The sequence below is a fragment of the Erigeron canadensis genome, chromosome 9, assembly GCF_010389155.1.
Source record: "Erigeron canadensis isolate Cc75 chromosome 9, C_canadensis_v1, whole genome shotgun sequence".
Classification (NCBI taxonomy): domain Eukaryota; kingdom Viridiplantae; phylum Streptophyta; class Magnoliopsida; order Asterales; family Asteraceae; genus Erigeron; species Erigeron canadensis.
Window position 1 is genome coordinate 8,604,055 of NC_057769.1, and position 25,017 is coordinate 8,629,071.

A 25,017-nucleotide genomic window follows, 5' to 3' on the forward strand; every position below is an offset into this window, starting at 1 on the left:
AAAGAACTCACATTTAAAAATGTGAATAAAGTCAAAGCATCAAAAAATTTTCACAATTATATATGTAAAAACAAAAAGTTCACATTCTCAAGTGTGTAAAAATATATAATTGTTCACACTTAAAAGTGTAGAAGTAATTTGTGACACCAAATTTCCTCACAAAAGAGAAAATGCGATAAATTTGAGTGTGACAAATTAGCTCTCACACTTTTAAGTGTGAAAAAGTTTGACATTTTTTCACACTTTTAAGTGTAAACATTTTGTTTATACATTTATACATGTGAAATAAGTATGACTTTATTAATTTTTTTTCACACTTCTAAGTGTGAATTTTTTTTATACAATTTTAAATGTGAACAAATTAACATATTTTTTTCACACTTTTTAGAAATGCGGGGAAATAATTGTGAGCAATTGACATTTTTGTATTAATATTCATTACATACTATACTATATTTTAATAGTACTCGCGAGTACTATTCGTCCATGTGTCACATTTCGTATTAATATTCGGATTTTGCCAAATCGCATTCCGTTCGAGTTTTTAACTACGTGTTATTTCTTGGTTTCTTGCATATGTTCTTCTTTCGGGTTTCTATATATTTATATTGAAAACTTTTATTCTGATCATGTTCGGATTTAATGTTACTTCTTGGTGTCTTATATATTTTTTCTCTTTTGGGTTTTTAAATAATATACTGAAATTTTTTTTTTCTTTGTATTAGTAACCTTGAATAAAATTAATTTCAAATGCTAAGGTTTTTATCAATGGCTGGGTAACTATATATTCACAGGTTACATCCCGTTTGAGTTTTTTTTTTTACTACATGTTACTTCTTGGTTCTTGCAAACTTAATTTTCTTTTGGGTTTTCAAATAATATATTAAAATATATTTTTGTGTCGTATTACCTTTAAATAAATAGCTATTTCATATGTCAAAGTTTTTAACAAACATCATCGCTAACTAAACAAAATCACAATAACTAATACCGCGCAACACGCAGACGAAAACTATTGTGGTTTGCCTTTAAATAAATATATATTTGATATTAAAAACTTTTAAACAAAACTATCAATTATAGAATAATTGTTAATTAGGCGATTGAAAGTTAAACGCAATTACACTATAATAACGGCCCTGCAGGAACTTTTCCTAGTTGACATTAATGAAAATTGTGTATTATATATAAAGAAAGTATATATGTCATTCGTGTACGTTTGTTTTTGTACTTTGGTCCGTTTATATTCCTAAATTAATAAATACAAAAAACCTTATTTTTTGAGTAGTACGTTTAATTAGATGTTTAATTGTTTAGTTCATTAGTTTGGTTGAACCTAATTAAACAAATGATATACAATATATATATATATATATATATATATATATATATTAAAACAGTAGTTATCCTAGCATTTTAAAGCCTTATATAATTTAAATCTATTTTTAAAAATTGCCACATAGGTCTTTATCTTATGTGGCATCTCTATATTTTTTTACAATATATAAATCTACAAAATTATATTATCTAAAACTATTAAATAAAATAAAAATAAAATCTATATATAAACAAAATCTTTAAAAATAAAAGTAAAAATCACATTCTATATCCGTATGAATTTAAAATCTATTTTTAAATTAGAAAATATTTGATTTTCAAATTATTTATTTCTTAATTTTACTATCCAATATAACCAATATTATATATCACATTGTAATATAGTTTTTTTTATCCTTTTTGTGGTGGTGATTTTACGTTTTATAAAAACTATTATCAATTACAGGTGAATTCAACGTAATTTGAATCATATGTTTGTTCTTTGTAATCTAATTATAATTTGAATTTGGTTTCTAACTATATTTAATTAAAGCTTTTCAACTTTTACGAATTTTATTATTTGATGAAGTAAGTTTCATGAAACTATTTTCTTTGAAAGAGTGTGATGAAATTCTAATAAGTCACATATTACTTTGTAAAAAATAAGAGATCGTTATGATTTTACATTACATTTACATTTTAACTTCATTTTATGTTCATTAGTATTGCATGAAGTATAATATGTGATAGTTAATATGAATATTTAATAATGTATGTTTTTATATAAATGATTTTCATAAATAATAAGAATTATATTTTGAATTTATCTATTTCAATAAATGTAAAAATTTCTATTTAATGATAATATAGATTTATATGTACATGCCTAAATAATGTATAGTTGTTAAAAGTAATTATAAATATTCATATAACTAAAACAACATTTTTAAATATCCGCACATCGTGTGGGTAAAAGACCTAATATATATATATATATATATATATGGAAAAGTTTTTTTTTGGGCCCTTTATGTTAACTAGAAAGTTTTTGGATCCCGCATTGCGGGGTCTCAATTGTTTTGTTGAATTGGTTACGTTATTTTAGTATATTTGTGTTGTACCTTCAACTACTTAATTAAAAATAATTCTGTTATGAATATGTTTGTTTAAAAGTATGCAAAAAATCAAAAAACAACTCGTAGTAGAAACCCGAACGGGATGTGATATGGCAAAAAAGATCAATATATTTAAAGTGTGAAAAAACCCAAAAAGTAACCCGTAGTACAAACCCGAATGAATATATTTGTTTAAATTTATGCTAAAAATCAAAAATAACTCGTTGTAGACACCTGAACAGGATATGATATGACCAAAAAGATCAATATACTTTAAGTGTGCAAAAAACCAAAAAGTAACCCGTAGTACAAACCCGAATGGGATGTGATAGCAAAAATGTCAATATATTAGTTTAGAATTGAAGCGGATGTGATGTAGCAAAATGCAAGTACTGTTACAGGGAGTGTCACTTAATTAAAAATAATTCTGTTATGAATATGTTTGTTTAAAAGTGGGAAAAACAAAAAAGTAACCCGTAGTAGAAACCCGAACGGGATCTGATATGTCAAAAACATCAATACATTAGTTGAGAATCAAGCGGATGCGATGTAGCAAAATGCAAGTACCGGTACATGGCGTGCCACAAAAAGGTCGAATAACTCAAAAGGAAAAAAAAGTGTGAAAAATCCAAAAAGTAACTTGTAACAAAAAACCCGAAAAGGATGCGATATGAAAAAATCCGAATAGTTATATGGGGCCGTGACGTGGATGAATAGTAACTCGCCATGCAGGCGAGTTATTATTCATAATAATGGCCTTTAATATTTCAGGCGGATGAGATGTAGCAAAATGCAAATACTGGTATAGGGTGTGCCACAAAAAGGTTGAATGACTCAAAATAAAAAAAACAAAGTATGAAAAAAACCAAAAAGTAACCCGTAACAAAAAAATCCAAAAAGAATGCGATAAGGTAAAATCCAAATAATTATACGGGGCTGTGACGTTGGCGAGTTACTATTCATAACAAGGGCTATTAAAGAATAGTATAATATAATATAATGAGATTTGAACTTAAAAGACTTCTTGTAAAAATCACATTAATTTCTTGGATTATAGAATAGTATAATATAATGAGATTTGAACTTAAAAGACTTCTTGTAAAAATCACATTAATTTCTTGATCATTAGATTATGTTGGTGATGATTTTAAAGGCCTGGAATCTGGATCAATCCATGTCGATTTACTTTAGAAGCCCACTTATAAATATTGGACAGAAAACCACCAAGTGGCTCACATTTAGTAATTATTTTATAAAATTCTTCCTATTGTTTTACACTTTTACTGAATGTTTCTTCAAAGTGTTAGCAATCATGTTACTTCCCTGATTATATGCGAATTCCCTCAATATAGAACCATATATGTTAGGCAGTTCAATGATGTAAATTAACAATATAAATAAATCCTAGAATATGTAACGAACAAAACTAATGATGGTTGTCATTTGCAGGTGAAGAATATAGCAAGACCAGGGTGTTCCTATGAGCTATTGAACACGGCCTTGTGTTATATGTCCTCACTTGCCACAAAAACTTCATGCATCGCTTTGAACAAAATTCCCTATGCTGGTGATGACATCTTATTGTTATGCGGTGTGCGTTTTCATTTATATTTTTTTTTATAACCATCTTCTGATATTTAGAGACATATATCTGGTTAGTTATGGGGGTTCTCATGAACTGCTCCATCTTAATTGTTGTACCATTTGTAATTTGAAAAATAAGGCAGTCATTTAAATAATTAATAGAATGTTAACCTTTCTATATGAGCTATTATCCCAATCACCCCCTGTTTCAATTGCTTCTATTCTACTTGGCCACTTATCTTGAGAAGTTGAGATCGTTCAAAATTGTTGGCCACAAGCAGGTGCGTAACTATTAACCAATCAGAGAGAAGTTATAGCGAGTAGCATTGGGTTCATGAGAACCATCAGGCCATCCATATGCCTCTTGGCCCGAGCCCCGAGGACATGATGTGATGTGGCATGCCAAGCCTTGTGAAGTACGCCACCATGCAAAATTCAAAGTTACCAGCCTCGCTTCATTTGTTGTTACTCGTGACCTTCTCTCTCGATCAGACACAACATCAAAGGAAGTGGGAAGGCGAAAAGTGAAGGGTGAGGGTAGCTTACCAGAGGAGAAATTGGAAGAGGATAGGGAGCGGAAGGGGAGGTAACGGGGCTACAAATGCATACGGCATACCTCTAACCTCTTGTATCTGATTAGAACTCTTCCCTTGTAACACTAGGTCTATGTAGTACTTGTGTGATAGGACGAAAGTTATCTGGAATCACTATTTTCTTTGAGAAAATATGCAAGTTAAATATATGAAAGTTTTTAAAATAACTCTTTGGCGATATCCACTATCCAGTGATTATAAGGGCAAGCAGGAAGCTAAAGCCCGAACGAAGTTATCAAAGTACATACAGAAAGTTCTACAGAAAAGAAAAACCATAGCAAACGAACCACCAAAGTAACAAAATCTTGAACAGAAAAATTCCTCCAATCTTCCAAGCCAACATGCAGTTAGCTTTGCCCGGTTCTTGATCCAAAGGAAACTGAGAGCTTGTACTTCGCTTTCAAACACAACATTGGCACATTGCTTGGGTTCATTTGTTTCCTTTCAAACACCAATTTGTTTCTACAGAGCCACACTGCCCAAATGGTTGTAAGAATGATACCTTGCAGCAGTTTTTTCCATTTTGTTGAACCCCTCCAGCTAGTACTAACCTCCAGCAAATCCTTCACAACCAGCGGGCAAAATGATGGAATCGTGCATCATTTCATAGATTTGGACCAAACTGCCTGGGCGAAACCACACATAATAGATTAATGATCCACTGTTTCTTCACTCTCTCCACATATCAAACAGAGAGTGGAATGAACTATGATGTTCCTTTACTGTAAAGCCGTCAGAACTGGTAGCCTATTAGCTGCTACCCTCCATGCCAGAATGTAGAATTTTTTGGGTATCCATTCCCACCAGTTGAAACAAAAAACAAAAAGCAGGCTGAGTAAGACCAAAGATTTAGATCTTTTGTCTAATGCTGGCAGCCGAGAACCCCCCCGCCATTCACCAGATCCCCAGGCCCACCTGTCTCTTGCGGTTGCAAATGTGATAGAACCAATTAAGTGTCTAATGGTATGGTTCCTCTACTTTTGTCTAATGTTCGGCCTTATTTTATTCGAGATTAAAGGGAAGCAGGAATCTCATAGCAAAAGTAGAGGAACCGTACCATAAGTCGAGCCAGAAATGTATCTTTTGGCCATTAACTGGAATGCCACAAATTACAAGCTCCAGATTTGTGCCTTCTTGTATTGAAGTAGCAGAAATTTTAATAATATCAACCCATGGAAGAGGAAAGGATGGTCTGGCTGGAATGAATGACCATGAGCGTGAGTGTGATGGATGGACCATATTACTTGTCTAGTTGTCTCCATAGCCTGCCATGCTTGATTTTATATTTCCACCACCACATGGATAAACTTAGCCAGCCATGTTCAGGAATGGGTCAAACGGGTAACTTTGGGACAAGTAATTATGCCCGAACTAATACCTCCATATCCTTTAGGACAAACGACTTTGTCCCAGGATATCCAACAGATCTTTTATTTTCTCTTGTGAGCCTCCCTAAAAGAATGTGCGCCTAACTTGTTCCAGCAGGTCAAGCCCCTGTTGCGGCGCCTTATATAAGGAAAAATAATGAGCCAGAAGAGAGTTGATGACTGATTACAAGAGAAGCAGCCTGCCTCCAAATGAAAGTTGTTTAGCTTTCCAAAGTGATAACCTGGATCTAAACGTCTCAACGACAGGTTTCCAATGCTTCACCAAATTATTGTTTGCTCCAACTTGAAGACCCTTACATTGTAACACAGCAAATTAACATAACTTAATTCAATCATTTGAGCTTAAAAAGATGTATCAAATCATATAAACTATGAAAAGGGCCACAGCAGGTTCATGTTTAAAAATGTGTAACACAAAGTAAAAAGTCAAAACAGTACTTGTCTGTTTGCAAACACATTTGTTTTAGATAATTAAACTTATATATGAGTGTTAAATATAAAACCAACTGGGTTGGATCAGTGGTTGGAGCTCATGCCTCTGGAAACAGAGGTCATGGGTTCGATCCTCATGCCCAGCAAGGCTGGAGGTCCTTTTCTACCTATGGTAGAACCTGGAAGCAGCCTCTCTACCTTTGGTAGGGGTAAGGCTGTCTACGTATCAACCTCCCCCATACACCGTCGAAGACGGTATTGGGACCCAAAACCCTTGGAAGATGGCATTGGGAGTTACTTTACTTTTATACGAGTGTTAAATATTCCATATGATTAATGAACTGAACTATTTGAGCACTTGAATACAGGTTGAGAGACCCTCAATAGATCAGGCAAATTATGTACCTATTAAGACACGATTTGCCGGCTCTAACCCTCGATCCATTTGAAAAGTTACCCGTTTGACCCATTCCTGAACAAATTTAAACTAAATCGACCGATTTTCAAGTAAATAACTTTTAAATATCCACTTCTACATCACTACAGGACTACATGGGACACATGAAATGAGACTATGCAGATACTACAACAGATTTATGCATGGGATAAACGTCATGCAAGGAACAAAGCTTAACTCTCTAGCTCAAAATCATGACACATCATACCAAATTATTTTCCTAAAAGGCATATTGGGCGACTATAGCATCTTAGCATCTGATATAAGTATATAACAGAAAATGCACTTTGGATGAAAAGGAAGTTTAAAAACTGACTTGTGATGTTCAACATGCCATCAATGAGATGTCAATATCTGCAAGAGCCAGCAAAAGTGTGTATATATGCTACATGTGACCAAAAGAAATAAACTTCCAACGTCTCTCCCTGCTTTATGCCACATGCAATGTAGTCATATCCAAGGTAATGATACCTAATGATGTTTATGTAATTGGGTGTGTAATAAACCAAAAGAAAAGACCAACATTGAACATTTGTCCTTGCACTTGTGACTTGACTAATGAGATTGCTTTTCAGCAGTTGTGCTACCTAAGAGGTCTTGTTTAATTAATAAAAGAACCTTTTATATCATTTATATCTACTTCATTTCAAAGGTATCAACATGTATAACTTCAACGATCCGACGAACTTTTTTTTTTTTTCAATGTAACATAATCCTTACTCGTATTTCTGTACATATGTGGAGTATCAATAGTTAAGTCAGTAACAAAAGAATGCAGATTAGCAGGGAGTCAAGCATAGTACCAGTCTACCAGATAGCTGCATGTACCCCCCTTTGTTGCACTGCACCAGCAAATCATTGTTTAAGTTAGTAATTCCTGTTGGCAGTCACAATACCTATAAAGTCCAACCAGATACAATAATAACAAACTGAGAGTCTGAGACCAGCAGCCCCTGCTTCGACCATCATCATAGCAGCAATAATTACTGTATAAATAGATATAGAGTGCCTGGTACAGTTTTTATAATACTTATGGAGTTCGTAAGCAGCATTACATTTACAGTCTTCATAGATGCCCTCGACTCCATAATATAAATAAAAAAATAGAAGATAACCTCACCTGATGTAGTCAAACTGAAAGACCTGGTATACTTCGTTTCAAGTTAGGGTGTGAACTTACCACCAACCCTTTCTCATATGCCGTTTCTGATTAAAAGTTTCCATCAAGTTCACAACAAACTTAAAGTTGACCGATACTATGTTTGACCTTCAAAGTATATAAACAGAATATCTTTCCTGAAACAATGGGTATAAGAAAATGGAGAAATCCAGAAGAGCTAGGTGATGTTCCTCAGTGATCCAATTAAACATCTTTACAAAAATATAAAAGAACTTTACTATATACAAAATCGAAAAACTTATTCAAGATATAACAAGACCTGCAATTATATGATGTAATCCATATTTAAAGCAAATCAGATAAACAAGGAAGATTTAGATGTCAGAATTGATGACTTTAATATAAAAATAACTAAGATTGTAAAACATTTGTATGGTACGGTACAAAAACTAAAGAGAAACGGTACGTCTATAAAGTATCTCATCGTCGCTCTCCTCTTCTTCATCAGATACCAATTGATTACCAGGTAACTCCAGCTTCCCACCCATAACAAAATGAGGTCCTTCATTCTCGGTCTCAATATAATCAGCATATAATCTTTCTTCAAATCTTTGATCGCTGCAATTAAGAAACCAAGACAATGAACTCCTGATGCCCTTATGCTGCAATCTTTGATACCTTGGTTTGATTCTTGACTCTAGACCATATGTGAAGTATTCAGGAAACTCGACTAATTCTTTCAATGGCCTTCCCATTTCACTCTTGAAATAATAAAAGCTATTTTTCATCAAACCAACTTGTAAAGCAACTAATTGTGGGCATTTCACAATCATCTTAGTCACATCTTCACTTGAAAATCCACGTCCAAGAAGAAATTCAACGGGCTTCATTATCACATTTTGGCCAAGAGTAACTACTTGAGGCATTTTCTCAATTAGACGAGCGAAACCTTCTGGGTCAATTTTAAGCCTCAATTTGAAAAAATATTGTTGTGTTGACAGCTTGGCTTTCAAGGGAAGGCCAAGAATTTGTGGGTATTGAGCAATAACAGAAGCAAGTGTTTCCTTTCGCACCCCAAAGCTAATCAAACATTCAACATTCGGTTTAACTATTTCTTCAACATCATACCCAATTAGATACGCCCGTTTCTCAAACATCCTTGCCAAAACTTTCTTTGGTAATCCTAAAGAGACCAAATACTCAACCAACGGCTTAATCATAGTCCCAACTCTCATTCCCAAAAAGTATGGATACTGTGTCACCATGGGACCAATATCTCTAGGATTAACACCAATACTCACCAAATACGCTACTGAAGTACTCATGGTCCCTTCTAACTTAAACCCTAACAAGTCCGGATATTTCATCAAAACATACCCAATATCTTGTCTTTCAACATCCAACCCCCTAAGAAACCTAACAACCGGAACAAGCTCCACAACCACACTAGCATGCAACACTTGCGGATACTTTTTCACAAACTCGCCCATTTTCGACCGTTGAATCCCAACTTTCTCCAAATACCCCAAAACCGGGATAATATTCTTCCTAACACTACAACCAAGCATTAACGGATACTCATTAATATCATCGATACTTAACCCTATCTTTTGCAAAAACTCAACACGCTCACGCATAACCTCGACTGTAGACGGTAATTCCAACTCCTCTAACTCATCAGGAATTATACCTATACTTTTTAAATAATCACATATAATAACTCTAGATACAAGTTTCTCTTTTCTACCTTGAACTACACCCCATGTAACAGTTGGCATTTCATATTCAGGAAATCTTGATGATGATGATGATGATGATGATGATGATGATGATTGGCTTGAATAGGGCTTATTCCCTAAAACCCTAAATTGGGGTTTATCATTTTCATAGGATTCAAGGGAAATTAATGGTGTAAAGTTTGAAACTTTAGATTTATTAGATATAAATTGAAGTGGGTTTATGATGAATGATCTTAAAGATTGTTTATTTCTGATAAAAAGTGTCATTTTTTTTGTCAAATAATGACAAATTAGGGCTCTTTAAATAAAAAAAATCAAGGGTTTGTAAGCATTCTAACTGAAGATATGAAAAGAGGGCTTACCTTGAAGAAAAGATTGAAGCTTTCATGGGAAGAATCATTTACAACAGAAACATAAACACAGTAGCATAGATTGTTCATAAACCAACAGAAACATAAACATTACAGGAAAGGGAGCGGCTGATGGGTATGTAAGCATAACTAGTACTCAGTAAGCAAACTAAACAGAACAAGGCGCGATATTATATATATATATATATATATATATATATATATATGGGTTAGCTAATGAGATGATTATTTATTTATCATGTGGGAAATTCAGGGGGAGGTGTCTGTGAAAGTAGCAGGAATGATGTTAAGAGCATTTTATATTTTCCCATATATATATAAGCATTATTCGAATGAATTAAAAGAGAGAAAAGATTAGTGATTGAAACTTATTATAAATAGGGAAAAGAAGTCGATGATTGAATGATCGATTGAAAGGATTATTCGAATCACTTGTGAGGGTTATTCGATCAATCCATCAATAGGGAATGGGAGGGTTTCAAGTTTCATGATCGATTGGGAATGGGGATAATTTAGATTGGATATAAAGGGTATGTCGTGTGTGTGAGTACTGTGTGAGTGCGTGGTGTTGATTTTTTTTAAAAATGAAAATGCTTATTACTTCTTTCTTACCCTTTTTAAAAAATTTAAACATTCATTTCAATTACATAGCTTAATGTTTAATATTTTTTAAATAATTTATGAGAGAGAAAACACGTATGATATGTTATTCCCATATTATATTATATATATATATATATTAATTGCTAGTGGATCAATTTTAACCATGATCTAAACGTTGTGTTACTTGTTTTACTTTAATATTTGATTTACAATAACTAACCCCTAATAGGGTTAGGTTTTAATAAAAATAAATAAATAAACGTCTCATCCTTCTTTTATGAGTTCATGTATTTCTCTTTCTTTCACTTTTTAAGTCTGCATAAGTTTTGTCTTGTTATTTGTTTTTATATCGAGTATAATTTTATGTGTTCGTAATTAGAAAAAAAAAAAATTTGATACCTGCATATGGCTGGCTAAGTTTATCCATGTGGTGGTGGAAATGTAAAATCGAGCATGGCAGGCTATGGAGACAACTAGACAAGTAATATGGTTCATCCATCACACTTACGCTCATGGTCATTCATTCCGGCTAGACCATCCTTTCCTCTTCCATGGGTTGATATTATTAAGATTTCTGCTACTTTAATATAAAAAGGCATAAATCTGGAGCTTGTAAATTGTGGCATTCCAGTTAATGGCCAAAATATACATTTTTGGCTCAACTTATGGTATGGTTCCTCTATTGCTATGAGATTCCCGCTTCCCTTTAATCTCGAATAAAATAAGGCCAAACATTAGACAAAAGTAGAGGAACCATAGCATTAGACACTTAATTGGTTCTATCACATTTGCAACCGCAAAAGACAGGTGGGCCTGGGGATCTGGTGAATGGCGGGGGGTTTCTTGGCTGCCAACATTAGACAAAAGATTGGCATAAATGTAATTAGGATAGTGACCAAATTTTGAGTTGTCACTTTTCGTCATTAAAGATCCGTCACTAATTTTGTTTAGAGACCAAAAAATGTTATTTTTGGCTACTAATTTTGTTTAGTGACCAAATTTAGTGACCACTTTTTCTTAATGGTAACTAAATAAGGTTATTAGTGATCAAATTTTAGTTGTCACTAAACAAAATGGTCACTAATCAACATTTTCTTGTAGTGGAATTTTTGAACTCTCATTAGTGTGATTAAATCAACTACATGCGCACAATTGTTTTTGTCAACGTTTGCGTACAGGATGTTCATTGTAAGTTTTGCTTGCAATGGTGTGGATTTAGATACCGGCCTTTCGATACCCAGAACCAGCAGAGACACTCACACAACTCTTAGGATGAGCACCTGAGGGAAATGAGGAAGTAAGTATTAGGTTTTGCATTAAACCTCTTCTGTGCTAGATTTGTCGATTAATGGAGCATTACTGACTTCAATTTAACCGTGCAGGTTGTTGTGAGAAACAAACTAGAAATCGTGTGTGGACTAGGAAGTGCCGAAAGGGGGTCACCAAGATGGATGGGAAGTTTTGGTGCGACGGTTGCAACAACGGTGTTAACTACCCGCATGTTAGCTACCCTTTTGGCCTCCTATGTATGACCCTTAGAAAGACTGCCAAACAGGTGGGAGAGGGAAGCCGGCTGATGTGCAATGCGTTACAACATAAGTAACTATGCATCTTGCTAAATGGGCGGTCATATGAGAACATAAAATAATGTATCAGTTTGAACAGGTTGTAGCTTTTAGTGATTTCCCCACATAAACTGTTATTCCAGGAAGAATAGTTGACTTCAGGAAGAATAGTTGACTTGCCTATGTTAACTTTGGCTATGCATAGCCGTGTAGGCAATTACATAGGAAAGAGGAAGAAAATGGTTTAATCTTAGGTTCTAAAGTTACCATACAAGAAGGTAAATTTCATTCCGTTGTACATATTTGCTTGGTCATAGTAACTTTATAAGCTCCTAGGTTTCCACAATAATGAAACCAGCTTTATGGTTTAGGCGGATATTAGGGATGAAAGTGGGAAAATTTGTGTTGTGCTCTTTGATGTGAGTGTTGATGAATTGGTTAATAGGATAGAAAAGTTGTTGTTGGAACAACAACACCAGGTAAGTACGCAGTTCTAGATGTACATGTTACCTAGAAGGTATTTTTAATTTATATTTTGCCCTTATCTATGCTTTCCAGGATGAGTGATCAGACAACGCTTCTGTGCTAACCCCCGTCGTAGAAAACAGGTGGGCACAACCTCACATTTGAGATTAGATGCCACACACGCTACCAATGCGGGGAGTATAAGAGCTTTAACTGCGTCCAGGTTATCACACCTGAAGTTGATGTAGATAAATTGGAGGCTTTGACAAGCAAAAAAAGCAACACGAGAGGTCATGCATCCTTATTCAGGCCATTCAAGAGGATTAAACCACTATCTTCTCCGGCAAAAAAAAAAAAACAGATGAAAAGAAACCGAAAATGTAAGTGACATATATAAGATAGGAAAGTGGATTATATGAGTTAGTCGTTACATATGTTTCCCTCGTCGCCTCATTTCAGCTATGTTGAGGATTTTGAATCGAAGACGGGGGCATGATGGCAAGGGAATGATCTAAACCGGGTGGCAAGGAAAAAAAGGTATGAGTAGTATACCTTCACGTTCTTTGAAACTTACATTTTATGCTTTTGAAAGCGAATATGTTAGTCATTGTTTATTAGACTAAGGGGTTCTTGGTTCGAATAGGGTAATGGGAATAGGAAAGGTAATAGAAATGCTAAAGGAATGCAATGAAAGTATTATTCTATTAATATTGCTTGGTTGTCCTTTTAGATAAAGCACTAGTCGTTTTCTTCTCATCACTTTGCTTTTTTTCTCCCACTTGCAGAAAATATAATATATATATATATATATATAACTCCAACACATTTGACTTGGATCACTCTAATAATACACATGAACACTATCGATCGGAAGTAACCTCCGGCAGCCACCACCATATCTTTCCGGTTCTTGCTTTCCGATGGTGGTAGGGGTGTTAGCGGCGGGAGGATGGGTGGTGTTGTGTGGGTGGTAATGGTTGTGATGTCGGGCGGCGGACGGCAGTAATGGGTTCCAACACATACTGGGCAAAGAAAGGAGAAGAAGAAGAGAGTGGTGAGTAATCAATCCCTTAACCCCCAATTTATTGGGTAATGCTCCATTACCCAGTTTAGAACATTGATTATCTTAGATTTTTTCATCCAAGCTTGTTTATTCAATCCCTTTCCCATTCCCTACCCCTCAATACCTCCAACCAGGCACCCCCTAAGTTTTATATTAGAGGGTGTTAATTGTAAAAGTATTCATTATATATACATCCTATGTAATCTCTTTTAAGATATACAATAATACAATAATAGTTATAAGTAGTTTTATATTGTTTTCATGTTTTACCTTTGACCCAAATTGCAAGACTTTGTTAATTTTGTTGGTTTCCAAAAATATAATAATTTTCTCTTTTCCCTATTTTTATATCTGTGGTCTTGAATGTGTTTATCTACATCATGTTTTCAGTTATATTTGTTATATCTCACTGCATCTTGCACAATGTATTCATTATATATAGTTTTTTGGTGTTGTTTTCCAAAGTGTCACTACTTATCACATTTAAAGCCGTAACAATTTACAACCTGCCTTCTAAAATGTAGTGTATCTTTACAGTGAGAAACATACTTGTGGTTGTTAGAAACATAGGTGGAGTGCATGTTATGATTGAGTTCACTGCGAACAAACCTGCAATAAACGTCTTGATATGTTGTCAGTTTGCATCGAAAAACTAATAGAGTATTAGTTACAATGTATATATGACACAATGCTCAGGGGCGGCCCTGGCACCGGGCGAAACGGGCAACAGCCCTTAGCATCAAATAAGTAAGAGGTAACGATTTTCTGATTTATCTTATATATATATATACAAAAATTATGCTTACATTTTTTTGCAGGTTGTATTTTAATGGAGAACTGGAGCGAGGAAAATGATAACTGATTATCATCACTTTTTTTTATGTGACTACTACCACTAGATGCCTGACACGTATTATGGCCATACTTTTATTTTAATGTTTTCAATAAGACCCCTTTTTGTTACTAAAACTCAACTTTAACCTTTTAAATTTATAGTTCTTTTAATATGTTGATATAAAATAAAGAGTATAGTTATCGATCAAATTAGTAGATCGTACCTTTATTATATATAAAATAAAATATTAGATCCACCAATGAAATACAATAATAGCAAGAAAAATTTATTTTTATGTTACTGGATACAATGTGTTAAAAGGGCTAAACGACAACAACTAAAATTCATTAAAATTTCATACAGTATAAATAATAAAAACTTTGAACGTATAGAATTTATTATAGAATTAATAAAATTTATAATGGTGATGAAATAAAAAAAATACTAGCATATTTGAAGCCGATGAAAATATGAAAGTCATAAACTTTTTAGATGTCAAAATTGATGTCATATATATTCGATGTGACAATTTGTGATGGTTTAAATTGGAAAATGCATACCTTTATTAAGAAAGGATATTAGAAATTTAATTTTACAATTGAATAAATAATCATTCAATACATAAACTAGCTAATTAACTCGGGCATATCAGTTAAAGTTTTATAAAATCGCGAAGTTACGATCGTCTAAGAGCACTCATCTCCTCAAAATAGTATATCTTATAAGTTATAATTAGTTTATTAACTCGCATAATATGTGAGTAATTAAAAATATTTTATGATAAAAATATTTAGACGATGAAACTTATAAGATAATGTATAATTTATTAGAGTTTTTCTTAAAAAAAATTAAAAAATATATATATCTAAATTTTTTTTTATAAAGTAACAAAAACAAAAATGCAATAAATTTTAAGAATAAGAGTGTTTATGACATCATAAGTAATTAAAAAAAAACCAAACTTAATATTAAGAAATAATTTGGATGTGACAAATAAACGATATTTATGAAATGATGATGTCAAAATAATCATTTTTTATTTAATATAAAGATTGGGTCGACATGTTTCTTGCATATATTATGTATGCATGCTATCGAAATGGTAATTGATTTGAAAAGGTATCTTTATTACTTGAAAAATCTCAATTAAGTATTTTCATTCATTTAAATTTAATATTCATTGGGACAAATCGTCTAAATTGAATAGGTTTCATTCTACAAAATAATAATGTGTTTAGTTATTCACGGAAACTAAGTATGGGCATATTTAATTGTCTCGCCCTTAGCATCTAGTTATTCAGGACCGGCCCTGACAATGCTCCATTGTTATAGGATTTATCACCTGCAACTGACAAGAGACTACTTTTGCTCATGTATAGGATGATCAACACTTGATTTTTAATTATCCTGTACGTGCACTTGATAACTAGCCTATTGTTGTATTCAGGGAGGGGATTCCCTCAGAAATGGGTTACCAAACAATAATTGGTTATAAATTTAATAATATAGGTGTTATCGTTATGAAATTTGAGAAACGAATTGAAGGCAAAGATGTTGCAGGCCACCTTTGCCTATCGAGGTCACCATCGACTCTGGTTATTGATATCTATGTCGTTCACACATTGGAAGTATTCAGGAGTGCAATTAGGTTATGAGGTTATGATAGATGCCGGTTTTAGAACGAATTGATTTTTATACATGCAGTTGTATGTGTTTATTGTGGTTGTGAATTGCATTAATTAATAAGTTGTTCGTATTATTTTAGACCCACCATTTATACATTAAAACCCCAAATCTTACATGCTTACATGGTATACAAGTTTCACCGTAGATGTCTCATGTGTCAACTGATTTAACGTGGGTCAGGCAACAAAACAAGGGTTCTTATAATCTTTTCGCAACCTAAGTTAAAACATGTCGTGGCCATATGGACCCTCCAACTTCAACTACACTACACTAACTATAAAAACAAGCAAATTTTTGTAGTCGTGTATCGCACATTCATTGATAGATAACTCAAAAGTCCTAGTTAACATACACAATTAACAAGTACATTTAGCATTGAAAATTATAAATTCTTTCATAAATTTCTTCATTTCATTTCAGCATCACTTTGTGCTAAAAAATAATTATAACTCGACTTTATATACCATAACAACACAAATAACAATTATATCCAAGTTAAATTACACATATATACAATTATACTGAACATTAAATAAAACCCATGTTAATCAAAAATCCGTTAACATATCTATACATATACCCCTTATAAAATTTTTCATTCAACTCAAATTATAGAAATTATAGGAACCATAAGAACTGATAAGATACAAACATCATAAGCATATAGCACCATCATAACACAAATTAACTAATACCGTCATCATAAGCATATAGTACCATCATAACACAAAATTAACTAATACCAGTAACACAAAAACTTTTCCATCACCCAAATTTAACAAAAAATCGGTTATAACTCAAGAACAATGCATGAGGAACCCCATTAACCTCATCATTAACACACAATCATAAAGCCTCATAAATTTCATCATTTCATTACATTATCACATGAACCATAAGAAATATCATAAGCATATAGCACCATCATTAATATACAATCATAAATGCACTCATAAATCTCTTTATTCCATCACTTTTTGTTAACAAAGTAACTATAACTCAACTTTATATTATATATAGATATAGATTATATATACAAAATAAACTTGAAACTGGTATAATAACAATAAATATCTTCATAATATTAATAATAAAGATATCTTGTAAATGAAAATTACCCACTAAAAATTGTTAGTGAACTATTTTTTTCTAATGTATTATGTAAATCATCTCAAATAAATTACTTAAATTATTGACTTTTGATACATCACTCTTCATTTTCAATTAACATATTAATAGCATTGACTTTTGACTTAACTAAATTTACTCATTTGATCTTTCACTTTTTCGTTTGTTACATGGGTCTTTACAAGCCAAACATTTTGTATTTCTATTTGTATTAAAAGGATAAAGCTATTAACACATTTCTTTTCTTGCAACAAAACAACAAAAAGAGAGAAACACTAAACATTGGCATTCAAAAGTCGGATCACGAACCAAGACTCAACGCCAAAAGGGGGGAATGGTGGGATGGTCAACGCTGAGATGCCAGCAGGGATTCAGGGTCGGGGTCAAGCCCTCATACCCCATGCTCTAATTTATCAATTTTAACTATAAACCATTAACACGTAAATGAGAATATTTTATGTAAAATAAAATGTAAAATATTAAAATATATATAAAAAAAATTCTTCTGTAATGTACAAAATATATTAAAATAAACTTTTATAACATTATCCCTTTAAACACAAACAACACAAATGTCAAAAATACTCAAATTATTATTACTCTACCTAATTCACTTAAGTGATGTTCCAAAAATATCTTTAATGAAATAACTTGTAAAGTCTATCTTTAAATTTCTAAAATAACTATATTATTCATTGTACATCGATTGCCTTCACATCAATAAGTTACACTCATCGTCGCCGCTACCCCCAATCGTAGCTGTCGTCGCCAGCTTATATATCATTTCCTAGTTACATACTTATTTTGAAAAAAGAGTAGAAGACTGATTTTAAAGATGATCAGATAAATAGAGCACACAATCTAATAATAATACTAAATAATTTTATTTTATTTCTATGATCTCATGACCAGTGTTGGCTTTAAGGGTAGGCAGGGTCGCAGGGAGGGCTTGAGCCTGGGCCCAAAAAAATGAGGGACCCAAAACATGGAACGAATGATCTTTAGATATTACGTATTAAGTCCAAAAAACAGCTAATTTAAACAGTCGATGTAACAAAAAAATTAATAACGTAGCAAAAAGTTTCCAATTAATAGCATTCATGACAAAAGATTAATAAATTCTCTTGCTCTCTGCTGTGTTTAATTTTTTGCTTTTCGATCTTTTTTTTTCTTTCCTTTATTTATATGGGTCAATTTATAAGTGGATTGACTTGTAAACAAATAAAATGAGTTTCAACCTTTCAACATGTGCGGTCCATTTATTCAGTTTACCAATCATTATGTTATCCATTTGAACCTCTAAAATTAAGTACAAATTGTACCCACCTAATCTGACCCATAATTATGCTTTAAAAGTGAGTTCTTATGGGTTTTAAGACTTAATCAAAATCATCGAATAAACTTAACGCTACCAAATGGATAAACCTTGTAATGTCAAGACTTCTGTTGAGGTTACAGTTTTAGGTAAACTATCACAATCAACTATTTCTATTTAATCGATTTGTCATATCTATAAGGCTATAAGCACAGAATGATGTATAAAAGCAAAAGAAATAGTCAAACCAAATAAGATGACATTAGATTCCAACTAATCTTCATGTGTGAAGGCATTGATGCCACAAATCTAAGCACATTTGGCTTTAACTTGCTTTTAGAGTTTGTTGTCTTCTGGGCCTCAAGATGCTTAGCTACATTAGGAATTACAAGCTCTCTACAATGCAAATGCAACAACGGAACTTTAGATAGTACGCTTCCTTTTTGAATGTCCAGCCCTGCGGGCCTTCTCATTTTGTATGGTTCTCCACTTACTGGCTCATAATCAGCCCTTGGCATTTGCTTCCATCTACTGTGAACAAACCAACCATACTTGTAGTCACCTACGATCGGCGTACCAAGAGCTTCAGCACAGTGCACCCGGAGCTGGGGTAGAGGTTACATTATGAAACTGATTATTCATATTTCATTTAATCAAAAAGTATTTACCCTTCTTTATGTTGAACTAATCAAACACTCAAACATCTAATTATTAGATTATACAAGTTCAAACAAAAGCAGCACATATGATCACTATTATGTAATACCATTACCAATAAGGTTTTGGTATATCGGCATTTTAGTAGCTATCAACCAAGAGGTAGTTCAAGTGTCAATTGAGCACCAAAAGGAAAAAAATTAATATATTAAAATCTTAGGTAAAAAAAAAAGAGAGGGCATATACCTGATGCTTATGGTTTGTAAGTGGACGTAGCTCAACCCATGAACAACCACTTATTGTAGGACCAAGCACTCGGTATTCTGTGACAGCCTCCTGGGAAGCTTCTAAACCAGCACCATAAGCCAACATTACTCTTTCTGCTTTCCCACCATTAAGCATAACCTATAACCAATTACAGCAGAGTGTTCACATCTTTATTTTTCATTGATGATAATCCAAAGATGTATGAACATGATAATTAATAATGACCTTTGTTAGAGGGGCACGAATTAAACCCTCCTTTTCCTTTGGGGTTCCTATGACGAGCGCCCAGTACCTTTGGTAAGTATCTTCACATGTATCATTCCATGCCTAAAGTTATGATGAATAACATTAGCATAATAAGCTCCAAGATTACTATGTCCAAAGGTCAATGCATACCTTACGTGAAGACTTTGTCCTATTGAGGTCACTGAACAACCAATGAAGATGAGAGATGCTCTCTTTTGATCTGCCCATCAGAATAATCCCACTGCTTTCTTTATCAAGACGATGAACCTACAAAGTGATCAAAAATTTAGAAAAAGGAAAGGGATTTCGCCTTAGGGGGGTGAATGAATGACAGCGTAGGGTAACATACCAAATGGGTTTGGGTCAACATCAAACAACATTATGGATAACTAACCCTTTATGACCTCCCACTAACCGGTCCCATGGCCAACAAGGAGAAGTAAATCACAGAACACTCTGATTAAAGGGACATGGGACTGAGAATTTAACCCCTGACCTCCGCTTTCATGTTGCATTTCCCCCACCACTAGGCTTTCCTCGCGAGGATAAATTGGGCAATATTAAGCACATGTCAAATGAGTCAGGTTGACCCACTGACATATTGTGTCCATAATTCCATATCCAGTTGCATTTTACAAAGAATAAATGATTGTATTGGATAATGGGCCAACGGGGTTTGGGTCACTTTTTACAATTGCTTTTAGCCTTTTAGGAGAATAATAGAAGTAAAATTATAGAATCTCACAAATTGACACAATCCTTTAGTGGGTAAGAGTAGAGCAGTAACCAATTAGAGAATAATTACCAACTTTGGACCCTCGTCGTAATCATAACATAATGCTGCAGCAGCCAGGGCATCCATACTGTTATGAACTGCCATATTCCCCTAAACATAATAACCTGTAAGAGAAATAGAATAAAACATGACTTAATTATAAAAAGTTTGAGCTTAGTGGCCAACCTTTAACGGCACCTTTGGTGGCTTGTTGAGAACAAGTATTGCAGAGTCCTGAAGTTTCAAAATGAAGTGTTAACAAAACTAACTTACAGCATGATAATCTACAAAAAAAATTGCGAAGTTATAATGCTCAAAAAGCTTAAACGGGCACTGAATAAATCCAAAATCCTAATATCATATGCAGATAACATGACAGGTATTAGAACTAAAGACATACCTTGTACATGACAAGTCTTTGCAAATACTGTATCTCATCTGCATTTGGACAGAGAGATGCACTTGGTATGGTATCAAATCTCTTGGAGATTTTAGATTCAGCAACAGATACTGGCACGTAAACTTTAGAACCCTTCGTCATGACCTCATTGTGCTTTATCTGTGCGTTGATACAATATTATAAAATCAAACCAAATTAAACTACTTACCAGAAATCTGAATGCTACATGAATTGGGGTTGTGAGATCATAAACTCATAACAAGAATACTTATAAACATCCCCTTACATCGCTTTAATATAACATTGTAACAATGTGGTTTTTGTAATCATATTTTTAGTAAGTCATTATTTATAATAAAACTGAAAATTTGAGTAAGACCTACCTTTTTTACAATATTTTCCTGTCCTTCCTTTCCGGCCTCATGACACTCCATCTTCACCTGGACGAATATACAAGCATTATATTTTTAATCACATTGAAGTAGTTGGCACATTTAGATCATACAGAAAACGACGAAACACGTCTGAATATATTTCCTTTCAAAATGCAAAAACTAAATTTTTCTCATCTTTACAAACAAATCCAAAGGATATAATTCAGGGAGTAAAAAACAATAAAAACGCAAGAGTAAAAAGAAATCATTTTTTTAAAAACAAAAGTAACTACTAATTCTCGTTTTAGATATATTGTTTTGATAACATAGCTGTTCCAAAATGTTTATAATATACAATCCAGCAAGCTTTTGGTTTGGAAATCAAAAGGATGTTGTACACATCAATTTTGAGAATAGGACACAACTTCTTCATATGCCTATGATAACAGAAACCCAAAGATAAAAACATGTAAGCAAATCTTAGAAGAGATCAAGAGAAGCCCAAAAAGAAAACGTACTCACAAGGCCCTTGTTAAAGTGTGACTGGATCACAGGACTGTCTACATCAGAAAAGTAATATTTTAACCAGCTAATGGCGGTGACATGGGAATTAGGAGATGCATTCTTTCCAGGCAAAGGGTGTGACGGAAATGGAGGCAACGATAAGAGCTGTCGAGGCTTGTGACCAGCTTTAGGGCAACCCAGATGAGTTATGTTGTTAGAAACTCGAAGAACAGTTTCGCCACAATCAGGTGGTGGGGGAGACACTCTGGAAAAGTGCCTCACCGCAAATGACTTGCACTGATGACGACAGATATTGAGCCACATTGTTGCACATACTGCCTGAATATAAACATAAAATTATCCCCATATATGCTGTAAAAGTTGTAGATATGTAAACTAGCAATATTGGGTGTAAAATCAACTTATTATATCAGAAAGAAAATTATTGTACATTATCATGGTCTTAATGCAAATGAACATCATCTTTCTTGTCAGAAAAATCGTATTGAGCTATAAAAATTGGAATAAACTCAAACCCGGAAAACTAAACGTTCAGATACCTAATTTAACTTTATAAAAGTTGTTAATTGTAGTAATTCAACAAAAGGTAGAATAGACAGCAATGCTAGAAACTTATGCGGTCTGTGTTAGAAAGGTCTGGGTCTCTATTAGTAAATGAAAATGAGGCAGGGATGACATTTACTTGGATTATTATTAAGTGTGCAAACTATGGGAAATTGAAAACGTTAACAAATTTAAATAATATCAGCATATTCAAACCTCAAAACACAAAGATTGTATCAAAATGAATCGTCAACTGCGAAGCTTTCAGTGGAATTTTTTATTCTTGCCAACAAGTGTATCAAAAGAGATTTGATTCACATTCACTGTTAACAAAATCCAGAAACGGAGTAAATATGATGTCCAATTTGAGTAACCTTCACATTGACTATAATTTTAGACGTATAAAACTTTCATCACATATACAAAGATTCAAAAAAAAAAAAAAAATGTAAACACGGAAGCAGAAAATTTTTTACAGCGTATAATATCATGATATATATATATTTATGAAAGTACAATTGTTGTTAAGCAACAAAAAGTTAAGCACAATGATTCTGTATGAACAATTGAACATACGGACTTTTCATATAGTAAATACTAAGAAGCAACAATGTAGCTTTCGGATATAAATAAACCAACATGGTTCTGCTAGAAAAAGCATAACATTTTCCATAAAGGGTCAGTCATAGATACATGCTAGTACCTATCGTAATGCCGCAATTATATAAATCAAATAACTTATAGAATAACTTATGGATGCAAATCATGAAGTTCACTTTTTTATTTGCGCAAATCGATACAAGCTAGTTTACCCTCACATACTAAAGTCCTATACCGCAGCCGTTCTACATAATAATAACTTTGGGGTCAAATGATCTAAATTCTATCAAGAAATGCTAACACGGGAAGTTATAACACAAATTTTGATCATGTTTTAAGATATAATAAGCAAGTCAGGTGCAAAGGCATTTCATCAAACAGTTGGTGAGCATTCAAAGAAAATGTGAAAATCTTTACAATAAGAATAGAAAACCAAAGTAGAAGAAAGAAACAAATAAACTAACCAAATGTTTGTATGCGATCATGTCAAAAGATGAAATAAAACACCAAATATATGATTTTTTTTTTTTAGAAGTTTTTATACGAAGTGACTAGTAGTACGGTTCGGTTCGACTACGGTTCGGTTTGGGTCGGTTTTTAACTAAAACCGAACCGTTATAATTTGGTTTTTGAAAACTAAAACCATTGGGTTTCGGATTTTTCGGTTTGGGTTAATTTCGGTTCGGTTTTCGGTTTTAGTCGGTTTTTAACCACTTGTGGTTTGGTTCCAATTGAGCTTGAAAAGTTTATAACTTTATACCCTATAATTACACCATAATTAATTTCAACAAGTTTTCAAAACAATATTAGTAACAATAACATTACAACAATGACAACAAATCCATAAAAGTAAGGTTTTAAAACTTCAAACAAATTATATATATATATATATATATATATATAACTATTTATATGTTTTACGCGTTGTTTAATTATACAAGTATTAAAGCAAATCAATCTTGTTGTGTATTTTCACTTAAAACATATAAACGATATTATTATATACAGCTAAAGATGCAAATATATTAACATATTTACCAAAAACTAATAATAAAATGATATAAATATAAAATAAAGTAAACAATATATATTTTTGGTTCAGTTCGGTTTTTATGGTTCGGTTAACCGAACCATAACTTTCGGTGTTTAGAATTCCAAAACCATTGGTTTTTAGTTTTTTCGGTTCGGATTTTTCAGTTTTAATGGTTTTTTCGGTTTTCGATTCAGTTTTTGCTCACCCCTAGTACTCATGGCCTAATTTATTTTTTACGACACCACATGAAATAAACGGATTTCGATTGAGATTAATTGGGTTCGAGTAACAATGACTTAGATTTGAGTTACTATTTATACTAGAATTTATTTCTCAAATATACGAGTTATTTATGACATTTGTAAAATGAGAGATAGTGCATGTACGTTGCGGCGGTGAGATGGTGGGGTGATAGGTCAAGTCATATAGTATGATAGTCAAATGTCTTAGCGTACAGGCTCCCCCCTCGGATTTAAAAAATCGTCAGAAGTATATTGAATGACATCTCTAATGAAAGAGCATGAAATTTTAAGAACATCCATACAATTTTTATAATTTATCGATAAACGGTTTTTGAGATAAAAGATTTTGTATGCATTAGAGGAATAAAATGATTTATGAATGAGAGAGAAAAAAAATGAGTGATTGAGATTTGAGAAAAAAAAATGAGTGGTTGAGATTTAAGGTTATAGGTATAGATGTTTAAATTAGTGAATATAGAATAAGGATATTTTGGGTAGTTCAAATCATCTTTTCTTAGAAAAAAGGCAAAATGCTTTATAAGATAGTATTAGATTTATTTCTCAAATACACGAGTTATT

General features: G+C 32.9%; 2 protein-coding genes across 4 annotated transcripts; both read right to left on the bottom strand.

Annotated features, from left to right (window-relative positions):
* Positions 1–8,270: 8,270 nt before the first annotated feature.
* On the bottom strand, positions 8,271–10,270 carry LOC122582418 (transcription termination factor MTERF4, chloroplastic-like). Its single transcript, XM_043754808.1, has one exon. The coding sequence runs from the start codon at positions 10,010–10,012 to the stop codon at positions 8,456–8,458; it is 1,557 nt and encodes a 518-aa protein (XP_043610743.1). The 5' UTR covers positions 10,013–10,270; the 3' UTR covers positions 8,271–8,455.
* Positions 10,271–19,000: 8,730 nt separating this feature from the next.
* Positions 19,001–23,681, bottom strand: LOC122582612 (RNA pseudouridine synthase 3, mitochondrial-like). 3 transcript variants are annotated; one of them, XM_043755028.1, is made up of 11 exons: positions 23,628–23,645; positions 22,780–22,886; positions 22,018–22,338; positions 21,505–21,561; positions 21,122–21,280; positions 20,908–20,955; positions 20,752–20,832; positions 20,097–20,213; positions 19,926–20,027; positions 19,680–19,838; positions 19,001–19,381 (listed from the first exon to the last, which is right to left on the bottom strand). In XM_043755028.1, exons 3-11 carry the CDS (start codon positions 22,321–22,323, stop codon positions 19,019–19,021), a joined length of 1,392 nt encoding a protein of 463 aa, XP_043610963.1. In that variant the 5' UTR covers positions 22,324–22,338; positions 22,780–22,886; positions 23,628–23,645; the 3' UTR covers positions 19,001–19,018. The 3 variants fall into 3 exon arrangements, with proteins under 3 accessions (XP_043610963.1, XP_043610962.1, XP_043610964.1); XM_043755027.1 differs by lacking the exon at positions 22,780–22,886 and having other exon boundaries at positions 23,628–23,681; XM_043755029.1 differs by lacking the exons at positions 22,780–22,886; positions 23,628–23,645 and having other exon boundaries at positions 22,014–22,078.
* Positions 23,682–25,017: the final 1,336 nt, after the last annotated feature.